The 12,486-nt window shown below is 37.4% G+C and overlaps 2 protein-coding genes across 2 annotated transcripts; one reads left to right on the top strand and one right to left on the bottom strand.

Moving 5' to 3' along the window:
- Positions 1-103: 103 nt before the first annotated feature.
- On the top strand, positions 104-1,318 carry LOC127807731 (U-box domain-containing protein 28-like). The gene has a single exon (XM_052345782.1). The coding sequence runs from the start codon at positions 104-106 to the stop codon at positions 1,316-1,318; it is 1,215 nt and encodes a 404-aa protein (XP_052201742.1).
- Positions 1,319-11,049: 9,731 nt separating this feature from the next.
- Positions 11,050-12,256, bottom strand: LOC127808203 (protein MKS1-like). Its single transcript, XM_052346627.1, has one exon. It carries the CDS (start codon positions 12,172-12,174, stop codon positions 11,497-11,499), a length of 678 nt encoding a protein of 225 aa, XP_052202587.1. The 5' UTR covers positions 12,175-12,256; the 3' UTR covers positions 11,050-11,496.
- Positions 12,257-12,486: the final 230 nt, after the last annotated feature.

A 12,486-nucleotide genomic window follows, 5' to 3' on the forward strand; every position in this document is an offset into this window, starting at 1 on the left:
CTCTGCCATCTCCCCCTCTTATAAACCCCCTATCCCCCGTCGTCTTCCTTCCCCAATCTCCCTCCCCCCCTCTCTCTCTCTCTCTCTCTTTCTCAATACGGACATGGTGAGAGAAAACAAGCTGTTCGTGACGGTTCCGAGCTTCTTCAGGTGTCCGATATCGATGGACGTGATGAAGTCGCCGGTGAGCCTCTGCACCGGCGTCACCTACGACAGGTCCAGCATCCAGGCCTGGCTCGACACCGGCCACAACACCTGCCCCGCCACCATGCAGGTCCTTCCCTCCACCGACTTCGTTCCCAACCTCACCCTCCGCCGTCTCATTGAGACCTGGTCTCAATCCCCGCCGCCTCTCGTTTCTCCTTCTTCTGCCTCCATGAAGAAAATGCTGGACTCGATCAAGGACGTTGGGAGAGCTACCGGAAACAGGTCGGAGTCGCTCTCGCGGATCGCCGATTTCGCCAGTCGCTCCGAGGAGAACCGCGAGTTTCTGTCGAGTGTCGAGGGATTTATTGCGACTGTTGTTGGCGTTCTGAGGAATGCCAGTGAGATCGAAATGTTGGAATCTGCTATGACGGTCTTGGATTTGGTTGCATCTGAAACAAGAGCCAGAGAACAGCTTCATAGACTGATTCTTGACGGAAGTGGAGATTGTTTGTCTCCGTTCGTTTCGGCTCTCCAGAGAGGCAGTTCGAATTTGAGAGTCAGGTCAGCTAGAGTTTTGGAGTCAATCGCGTTCGATTCCGAGTCTCGACGCCTAATCACGGAAAAGCAAGGGCTGTTGTACCAAATGTACCGTTTGGCAAGCTCCGAGACCGATATGCCGGCGGCGAAGGCAGGCTTGTCGTGCCTGATAGCCGTGTCCGCATCCAGACCGGTGAAGAAGGAACTCGTCCGGTTAGGAATCGTGCGAACCGCAGGGCAGATCCTCTCCAGATCGGAGGCGGATGGACAGGTAATCGACAAGGCAATGAAGATGCTGGAGATGGTGTCGACGTGCGCGGAGGGACGGGCGGCGATAGGCGGAGACAAGAGGTGCGTGGTGGCGATCGTGAGGAGACTGATGAAGGGGTCGAGGGAGGCGACCGAGAACGGGGTGGCGGTGCTGTGGAGCGTCTGCTATCTGTCGCGCGACGGGGAGGCTCGGGAGACGGCGATGAAGATCAACGGCTTGGCCAAGGTTTTGTTGGTGATGCAGAGCGATTGCTCCGGGATGGCCAGGAAGATGGGCGGTGATTTGGTGAAGCTGTTCCGAGTCAACTCGAAGTCTTGCCTGGCGAGTTATCAGACTAAGACCACCCATATCATGCCGTATTGACTCGGTTGCCCCAATTTTGTTTTCCATTGCTATACATCTCATTAATCTGACTGTTAGCAAAGCTGTAAATTAAGAGGATATCATTGACAATCAAATATAAGAAATCTTCAAATTTCCAACTCTCTTGATTTTTTGCATTATTATTATTATTATTATTATTATTATTATTATTATTATTATAACTTTCCATGGATGATTGGGTAATTTACAATATATAAAATAAAATGTGACTTTGTTCTCTCCACACAAACTTTGTGTTACCAATTAGGGCCTTTCTTTCCAAACTCAACAGGACGGTGTACCAGATTTTCAACTATTTCTTTGATTGATTAATATAGGACGCCAGTCGTTACCCAATCGTTGCCGACTCTATCCAACTGGACGTTAGTCTCTACCCAATTAATATTTTTTACTTGTTTAATTATTGTTGAATAAAATGAACTTCATTCATTACCCGTCCAAAGACTTTTCCAATTCCCCCCCCCAAACATTTCTCACTTGCCCCAATCATTTTTTAAAATAAAACCAACTTCAACTTATGCAATTTAAGGATTAATTATATCAATAATCACTAACTTTACATTCTATTATTGTTTGATCATTGAACTTTAAACTGTTATTCATTATTCATTGATATTTCAAATCTGATATTAGTTAGTCACTAAATTTTAAAATATTACTTGTTAGTCATTAATATTTTAAAATTATTTCTTTTCTGTCACCTGTGAACTTAAAGTTCAGTGACTAACGAGTAACAAATGAAAAATAATTTTAAAATATTAATGATTAACAAGTAACATTTTAAAGTTCAGAGAATAAACAGTAACAGTTTTAAAATATCAGTGACTAATAGGTAACATTTCAAAATTCAGTGACTAAATAATAACAGAATACAAAATGAAGTGATTATTGATGTAATTAACCCTGTAATTTAATGTGTCGGATTCGCCTCTCCTAATTATTTTCACGACATCTCTCAATATCAAACAAATTCATCGATCCAATGGCCCTCTCAATCAACAATTATAGAGTCAAATCATTTTTTGTTTTTCCAGTTTCCCAATATCTTTCATTTTCAATATCTTACTCAAAAACAAAACCCTTATTATCTTACATTAAAAATGCCCGGACTTATTGGATTCCGTTGATCAAACGATATTTTTTTTGTCCAAATAATTAAATAGGAGAGTCGAAGACAGTGTGAGCTGTGAGCCGTCCAAAATGGCAGTAGATGTAAGCAGTATATATATAAATATAATGTATTTGGTTGCTTGCAAGATTGATTGATTTATTTATTCTGAATTATTATTATGGGAGAGGAGGAGATGAGTGCAGAATGGATTATCACAACAACAAGACGAGACTGTTAGAAAAACAAATATGACAACGACATTGTTCCAAAATTTTCATCCTTTGACGATGAGACTGTTGAAAATGAAGAGCCAAAGCTAGAAAAACCCATCTCCCCCACTCCACTTGTTTGACTAATTCTAAGTAATTGACCTCTTTTTTATGATACAAAATTATGCACCAATATTGGGTGATTAGGAATGAGCAGCCAGTCTATTCACTCAGTTTTGGTTAATTTGATTACCAAATCCATTTGGATTGTACTATAATTGAAATCCAACTAAATTTAGAAAAACCAATTACATCCTTTCACCAAATTAATTATCTATATTTAAAAAATCATTTTTTGGGACTCGGCCTAGATGGATCAACTCTTATAAAGCTAAAAAAAAATTACTTTAAAGTCGAGAGTAAGCGTTGAGAAAAAAATGATAACAATTAGTACTGATTGTAATATATGATAAAAGCAAATATAAGAAGAATAAAAAGATGATGGTATAGTGAGAGAACACATGTGAGATTGGACTGCAAGAAAGGAGGGAGTTTGGTGATAGGAATCGTTTAGGGTTTTGGATCTCTATCAATCTTATAATTTTTCTGAAGAAATAAAGAGAAAAAAGTCAATTTACTAGGATTTATAAAAAAAGTAATCGAGAATATAATAATTTTATAAGAAATGGCATTCTCATAGATAAACTAATTATGGAGAATAATTCCCAAAACAAAAATAAACTAACTTTGTATAGGCTAGAGATGACAAAATGGGCTTGGCCCGACGGGCTGGCCCGTTGGGGCCCGGCCCGGCACCGGGCTAGGGCCAGCATTTTGCTGGCCCATTTAAGGTCGGGCCGATTTGGGCCAGCCCGCTTGGCCTGCTAATCGGCCACACAACCCCCCCCCCCCAAACAGCCCTCGCCCTTACCCTCTGTCGCCCTCACCTCGCTCTCGCTCGTCCTCACTCACTGGTCGTCGCCCTCTGCCTCGCCCTGGCCCTCACCCTCGCCCGCGCCCCTCACCCTTGCCATCGCTCGCCCTCTGTCACCCTCGCCCTCACCCTCATCTCGCCCTCGCCCTCTGTCTCGCCCTCGCCCTTGCCCTCGTCTCGCCCTCGCCCGCGCCCCTCGCTCGCCCGCGCCCCTCTCTCTCGGTCTTTGGGCGGGCTGGGCTGGCCCGTTTGGTCCGCGGGCTCGTGTAAGGTGCTAGGGCCAACAATCTGCTGGCTCGTTTTTAAGCGGGTCAATTTGGCCCGGCCCGTTTGCCATCTCTAGTATAGGCATTTAGTGTAACATATAAAAAATCATTTAACATATTTTTATATATTAGTTGGTATTTTGCTTTTAACTTTTTTTTTTTTTGGCAAAACTAAAATGAATAATCAAATCCAAATTTTCTGATAACTAAAACCGAAATGAAAAAAATAAAAAATAAAAACTGAATTCAATAACCAAAATTCAATATATTTAAAAAGTAATTGTCATGTAATGTCATGTTTTGGGCCTTGGTGAGGATCAGGGCCGGGCCGGGCCCAGCTGAAGGTATAGCCCAAGAAGTTCTGCCTATGGGCTATGGCTAGCCCATCCAAATGGTCACAATAAATAGAACATAAAAATAAACACACACAATATTTAAATACAAAAATGAAGATGTTTAAAATTTAATAGTGATCGATTCTGCTTTGATAATTTTAAAATCCACTAAAATAATTTAGTTTGGATTTTGTGTTTTGATAAATTGCAAAACCGATGGATGGACGGTCCCAATTAAATAAGACTTTTTAAGGTTTAGATTTTCTATTTTTCCAATCATAAAACTATGAATATATATATTAATTAATTTAAAAAAATTGTTCAGTCTATAGCCATTTTTAGCCTAATATTTGGACCCTAAAATTATTATCTTCAAATAAGAGACTATCATAATCACTTACTAGTAAGTTAGTTGTTAGGATATAACATATTAAAACATATCTAATTTAGGAGAGAGAAAAAGTTCGATTTACCTGAACTGACTAAACTTATCAATTTGGTTCGACTTTTTTCTTGCATCAGTTTGGTTTGATTAATTTTTTAAAAAAATTCAGTTTTTGATTTTTGATTTAATTTTTAGTTAGAAGAATCTAACTAATTGAATCGACTGAATTTTGAAACGATGTTGTTTTGATGTTTATAAAACGACTTTATTTTTTTTAATTTTGTGTATTTTTTATTGATTACTTTGATCGGTTTTCTTCGATTTTTTTTTTTTTTTTTTTTTTGCGTTTATTCAATTTAATCGGTTCGATTTGATTTATACGATTTGGATTCAATTTTTTCAGTTATCGATTAATTCGATTTTAAAGGATAATCGATTGATTTAGTTCAATTTTACTCCTTGATTCGATTTAATGAATCTGAATTAATTAAGTAAGCGCTAATCTAATCTACTCATTAATAAAGTAGAAGTCTACACTTCAAATTTCAAGGGTCTGTCAAGTGGCAACTTTAAAAAATTGTTAAATATTTATTTTCTAATTTTATATTAGACCAGCTGGATTTTAAAATTAGATCTCCAAAAATTTTAAATACTTTTGAACTTTTGACTATTGAAGTAGAAAGAGAATAAGAATGAATAGCATGAGTTGTTACATTTCTAACTAATTATTCAATTGCATTAAATTTTATCATCACTTTTGGATGAATTATTAACAATTGTTTATATTTTATCATCAAACAATTGCTTGTCTTTTGACTTTTGCTTCTAAGATTAATACAGCCTTTACAAAATTAACTTTTGCTTTTTCAAAAATGCATGTTTGAACATGTCATGTTGTGATTATTTTTTTGTTTTGTAGATTAAAAATAAAAAAATTATGTGGCCCAACAAGATAGAGGATTTTTCCAAATAAAAAGTCGAAAGGGTTGCTTGCGGCAAAGAGCAAAATAGGTTTTTGGCAGTGGTAGATGGTGCGGGGAGAGAGTCTTGTAGTGGCATAAATAAAGACAAAATGGTGGCGACAACAAATTTGACGACAAAGGGTGCAGGCGACAGATTCGTTGGTGGAAGCAAGAGTTTTACTATAGAGCCAGACGCGCTTACCAAGCGCCTTATAGAAATGGGGGAAAAGACAAAATTACCCCCTCAAACTTTGCAAATTTGCTTGCTCTTTGCTCGCTCCCCTCCCATGGCCGCTCCTCTATTGCCTTCTCTACTTCGTGGCGCCTTGTTGTCTCATGATCGTCGTCTTGCTACCATCATTGCCTCTTCTCGCCTCGAGTTGCCTCGCCGATCATCGCTGGAAGATGCAGCGATGGTAGGCGAGGCAACGCGAGGTGAGGAGATGTGCGCGATGGTAGTAAGGCGACGACCGTGAGGCGAAGAGGCGCCATGGAGCAAAAAAGACAACGGAGGCGCGGCCATGGGAGGAGAGCGACTAGAGAACAAGGGCAAAGACAGTGCTTTGTAAATTTGTAAAGTTTGAGGGGACAACTTTGTCTTTTTGCTCCCTTTCTGTAAGGCTCTCAATAACTCTCTCGGGCTCCCAAGACTTTTCCGTGGAAGCAAATGGTGGCGTCAAATAATATGGATGATGGTGGGAGATAGATAAATGGTGACAAATATGAAGGTGGAGATGGTGGCGGCGGCAACAGGGGCAAAGGCGGTGCTTTGCAAATTTGTAAAATTTAAGGGGATAATTTTGTCTTTTTACTTCTTTTCTGTAAGGCTCTCAATAACTCTCTCGAGCTCCCAAGACTTTTCCGTGAAGGCAAATGGTGGCATAAGATAGTATGGATGATGGTGGGAGATAGATAGATGGTGACAAATATGAAGGTGGAGATGGTGGTGGCGGCAAATCCCATGGCAGAGGGAGGGGGCGCCAATGGATGATGGATGTGATGGTGGTGGTTGTGGAAGGAGGCTTGGTAGCAATGGGTGGTTGTGGGTCTAAAGGCTTTGAGCAGGCGCGGAGATGGTACACACATTTATTGTTGGGTTTTGGGTTTCCTCCAATCTTATGTTATAAAGTCGGTTTTATGGGCTCACAGCCCATTTTGATTCGCAGACTTGCGCAGCCCATCATCCCTTTAATCGGATACGCTTACTTGTCAAAAATATTTTTTATTTTTTGATTAAAGAAAATGAGAGAATATCTGCACATGGTGACGGTGGACGATGAAGGAAGAAGTGAAACTTGACTCTACAACGATCTACAACTCAAGTTATTAACTTGTTGTGCAAAGACGAAAGGATGAATAATGAAGAAAGACACGGAAAAAACGATGAAAAATGCATGACAAAGGGTTTTGTTAAAATGGATGTTATCACATTCAGACTCAAAGGTTATTCAAGAGAATATTGTGTTTTCTCTTAGAAAGATTAGAAAACACGATATCATTATAACAAAGAAAGCATTAGAAAACATCTTTTAGATGCTTTCTGATTTTCAATACAAATGTGGAAAACAGAAAACTTAACCCCTATTCCTATTTAGTCTAATTATAGAAATATCTCCTTTAATTTGAAAAATTAAGGAAATTTTGTTTTGAGCCATTTACTCAGCTGAACAAAAGGAATTATTAAAAATTGATTAGTGAACTAAATAAAATTTTAATAGTTTCATATAAAAAATAACTTTAATGAACATTTCTAGTGCCTTTGAAATAAAATAAATAGGTACAATTTTAATTTCTATTAATGTAAATTAAGTTTGACATTTTCTTAAAATAGAAATTCAATATAAAACAACTTTATTACCAACTATTTTACTAAAGTAGCTCTATTACTTAATTATATATATACTTATAAAAAAAAAAATACTTTCCCAAAATTTAATTATGTATAAAAAAGTTTACCTCCTTCAAACTCTTTATGAGCAAAATCTAAAATATAATTTGAGAATATATTAGAGCTAAGTAAAAGACTCGATCTAAAGACCCCCAGGACATAGATTGAGTGGTCGAGCAAGCGATATATTGGTGTCAGTCCAGTAGATCGTGAGTTCAATTCTCGCCCTAGACAATAAAATTAAATCTCACACATGCAATTTATTTTCTCTAACATAATCGATGGCACGAAAAATGGGGGTCGTGCAACGGTAGTTATCCCAAGACTTGATCTAAAGGAATAGAACACCACATTTTGTCAAAATTGACCTATGAGTCGAGATCTGTTATCCACGTAACATAATCATAATTCTCCATCAATTCTATAGTATATTTATAGAAAGACATGAATTTTAAGAACTTAATACGCCATTCATTATACCATTATTCTCTTTTACGATCTTTCCTCTAAGATCAAGATTGACTTAGTCATCGGAATTTATGCCTAGTGACCAACCTAGACCCTTCTTGTTGCTCCAGTAGACTTTGTACAATACACATTTAACTTTAAACATATCTAACGGTGATGAAGTCCAATCATCATCTAAAAATTACAGAGAGAGATCATCATCGTAAATGCTTGAAAAATATCATACACGTACAAGCAACAGTGACTTTAGTTTTTTGTTAATATATCATTAAACAGAGGCTAGGATGCATGCATGTATGAACATATAGGTGATATTGGTTGCACCATCAAGTTTTCTCAAGACACGACATCTAATAAAGAATGGTTCCTTATGATTTATAACTAATAAAGATTGATTATATGCTTTTTTAATTCATTCAAACCCAACCCAATTAACCCAACGATGGGTTTAAAGTCATGCCCATGCCAAAGCCAACCAACATCTGCCTTTTCCTATCCATTAATAACTAATAGTTAATGCTTTAACTTTGTATTTTCCATGAAAATTGAATAAACTAACCCTTCTTGCTTTGATTTTTCTTCCACAAAAGCTGATTACCTTAGATAACCACTCCCATCTCCTTCTAGATATTAACTTAATATTCTATTAATCCTCCTTTGACTTTCACACCCCCCCAAATATCCAAAGCAAATAAATTAAAATTTCATCTTCCCATATTGTTAATTTGTTACTTAATAATAATAGACATTTTAGTCCAATTGTTGATTAATTCTGTTAATAATTTATAAGATAGGGTAATTAAATTATTGTGACTCTGTCATGGCATGTGCCCCAATTAGACATGTAAGAAGACTTGTGCAACATTATTTTATCTTTATCCTATGTATCAAACCTATGGACCAATTTCAACCACCCATATGAATGAAGTGAGACCTTAAAGAATGGAACAAAGCTAGTCACAAAATTATGGGGATTTACATCTTCTCCTTGTAATAAATAAACAAATTAATAGGACCCTAAACCACATCATTGTATGTGCATATTATTACATGAAAATGACTTCCTACCTACTAAAAACCAACTTATTTATATATAATGCTAGATCCATTTGCTTGCACATACGTATAAGAAAGCTTTGATAAATAAAAATGATGTTGGGTAGTGTTTGGACATAATAAAAGTTATAATCTTGTCTTTTACGATCAAGACATGAATTCTCTTGGACAGGATACATAATTGTTTACTGGCTAAATACATACGATTCTCTATTATCAATTAAAATATATGATATTTAGTTTTTATGGGTAAAAGATCGACATTCGATGTCTTGGTCCAAAAGGTGAAATTGCTCATCTCGGGCGCCCCCCACACCCGGCCCGACAGGACATGGGGGGAGATTAATCATGGTGACTCAGCCGGACGTAGTGGCTAGACCCGGGCTCACCGCGCACAAAGAGCCCTCCTCACTTTGGAGAGAGGTACTCCACACTGCCCCTTGCGAGACTCGATCTTCGGTCTTGGTCCAAGATTCACCACGGAAGGCACTTTGTACCCCCTTTCTTGACTAACTGGGCTGCCCATGCGGGTGACATTCGATATCTTAACTATTAAATGTTGATGGTTTAAGTTTTTATTGTGATGGAATGCTAGTGCGTATATAAATGCGTCCATTTCTGCGAGTGACATGCCATGTGGATGATCGGTTGGTAGTATTTGAATAAGTTGACTAACTTGTTATGCTCCCTCAATAATTAAAAAATATGGTATTTGATCTCTAATATACAAAAACATCAAGATTTTGTATTTCAACTATTAAAGTTTGTAGATCAGGGCATTGTGGCACTTTTGGCGGCTTCTAGACCACTAAATTTATTTCTACTCTATTTTGAACTACTCAGTAATTGGTGGCTGGCATCACAAATGTCAACTTTTACGTAAAATAGTAGTTTAATTCATGAATATACTTTATGTACTCTAAACTATTATTTGGGGAGTAACTGTGTGTCTTTATCACAAATGTTGATATTTATGTAAATATTCCTTATAATACTTAAAGAGAAATGATGATTTGGAGATTGCAGTTTGGACGATATGATTCTCTTTAAGTATTATCTAGATGAGTAACCGAATGTTCTAATCATGATTATTGTCATTTGCCTCAAAAGCCTTGCAATGCTTGGGTAGGTAAAACTAATGAAGATTTTGATCTTAGGTGTGCAAGTGAATTTTTTTTGAAGATTTTCTCTGATTTTTATGTATATCTTTGTTTATAATTAAATTATAGTTTAGATTCAGTTTTGGTTTTTATTCAAGTTTTTCCTTTTGTGATGCTTCCATGCTCTAGCATAAGGAGTGAATGTTTTGAGTTTTTTTTTTTTTAATGAAATACTCATTTATAGAAAAAAAAAAGTTCTTATTTACATTACATAAAACATATGGATAAAAAAATGAAAGTGTCATGCCATAAATTAAAAAGTCATGTCGGGAGACATATCGGATTAAAATTTATCTTGATAGAGAAAAAAAACAAATTATCCATAACTTAAAAAACTCCTAAATCCCAAACATATAAATCTTTGAATCAAACCCTACCTTCTTCTATTCCCAATCACAAAATATAATAGAACTAATATCTATTATTTCTCTTTGTTTAACTCAGTTTCATCGTTCTCTCACTCTTTTATTTATATTATCTTTTGTATTTTAGTGTAAAGACTTAGTTAAAACAATAATTTTTAACACTTAAAATACATAATTTTGACATTTTGCACATTAAAGACCAAATGTTATATTTCTTAATTGTTGAACGAGCACAACAAATTAGTTAACCTATTCGCGTGACATGTCACTTACGGAAACATATATGTTTATATATACACTAACGTTTCGTTTCGATAAGAATTTAAAGTAATAATTTTTAATAGTTAATAGTTGATACATCAAAAATTAAATATCATATTTTTGAGAAAGCACAGTATGTATTAAACCTAACTGTTCATATATATACTTAATTATTATTTGTATTATCGAATTAATCATACAATACATATTCGAATAGCATATAGAATATGTCGCATTTGCATGGCATTAATAATGGGTAAGATAGTAGTGCAGCCAATATATTCATGTTCAAAGTGCGTAGAAATAGAAAGAAAATGAGTAAAGAAAATCCAGTTATATATTTAGGTTAAATGATGGGCGTTTGAAAATGAGGGTTTTGGTGCAACTTAACTACATGCTGACAAAAGGATGGAACTAAGGAGATGAAAAATACAAAGATGATGTGAGAGATGTGAGAGAGATTTGAATTTGAGCCCCCCCATCTTGTGGGCCACCAATTAAATTTTACATGTACAATGACACAGAGAAAAATAAAGAATCTGCAAATTAAGTAGCAAAATTAACTTCCCCACTGACAGAAAACCGGAATTAATTAATTAATTAATTCCCATTAAATCATGATCACCTTGCTAGTTGTCTAATCTGTATATATGGCCATTGAAGAAGAACATACAAAAGCTCAATCATCATTATCATCATCATCATCATCCCACTCTAATTAATTAATTAATCCCTCTACCTAATTAAAATGGGTTAATCAAATGTCAAAGAAATTGTTGAAAATGTCTAGAGATGGAGTATTGGGTGAAAGAAAATATGAAGGGCTTGGCATGAAACTGGTCTCTAAATAATTCTTGTTGCCCTGAAACACGGGGCTCAGATCGTGGAAGAAACCGAGAGGATTTGGATCGGCCGGCGGCGAGAAGAAGCTAGCCGGAATTGGCGGGAGAGACGCCGGACCCGGCGATAGAATCCCCGGGAACAAGCTACTCCTCTCTACTTCCGTGCTAATTATCTCCACGCCCATATCGCCACCTTGTGGCTTGATCTTCTTCTCCGGCGACTTCGTCTTTTCTATGGAAGCGAAGCGGGCAGCCGGCGATATTGCCCCGCCGACGGAGCTGTCAGGGAAGTCGGAAGAGGAAGAAGGATTAGAAGAAGAAGTACCCGAAGAACCGGAGCCGGTGAGGCGCTGCACCAGCGTCATGAACTCGCTTGGGTCGGTGTGGATCACCTTCGGCGAGACGGTGTAGATAATGACCGGCGGCCGTGGCTGGTAGGGAGGCGGCTGAGAGGGGTGCTGCGGCAGCGGGGCTATCGGCGGCTTACGGATCTTGTGGGAGTCCTTGCTGACCCGGAGAGGCGTCGGCCGGGGCCCCTGGAGCTCCCTTCGGGGCGACTTCCCGGCGGAGAAGTCCGGTGCCTGCGGGTCCATGATCTGGAATTGGGGCAGGTACAAGGCTGAGAAAAGAAAAGGATCATTAATTTTTGAAGGGAAACCATGAAAATATATATGAGCCGACAATGAAACATTCAAATGAGAGTTGGTCAATCCAACGCAGGGAATTAAATAATCCTAAGAGAGGGAAATAAAATATCAATTAGTAATAGTTTAACTATTCATAACAAGTTTTATGACTCGAAATTTCAAGTCTGAGTTTCGTGAATTTTAAATATTTTCTCTTTCAAGTGTCGTACAAAATCTCACATCATATTTTGTCTGATTTAAAAAGAATAAAAAATTAAT

This window comes from Diospyros lotus, chromosome 8 (genome assembly GCF_014633365.1).
Source record: "Diospyros lotus cultivar Yz01 chromosome 8, ASM1463336v1, whole genome shotgun sequence".
Taxonomy (NCBI): domain Eukaryota; kingdom Viridiplantae; phylum Streptophyta; class Magnoliopsida; order Ericales; family Ebenaceae; genus Diospyros; species Diospyros lotus.

Bases quoted from the DNA above. Each gene is read 5' to 3' on its own strand.
- LOC127807731 (XM_052345782.1), top strand. From the start codon at position 104: ATGGTGAGAGAAAACAAGCTGTTCGTGACGGTTCCGAGCTTCTTCAGG.
- LOC127808203 (XM_052346627.1), bottom strand. From the start codon at position 12,174: ATGGACCCGCAGGCACCGGACTTCTCCGCCGGGAAGTCGCCCCGAAGG.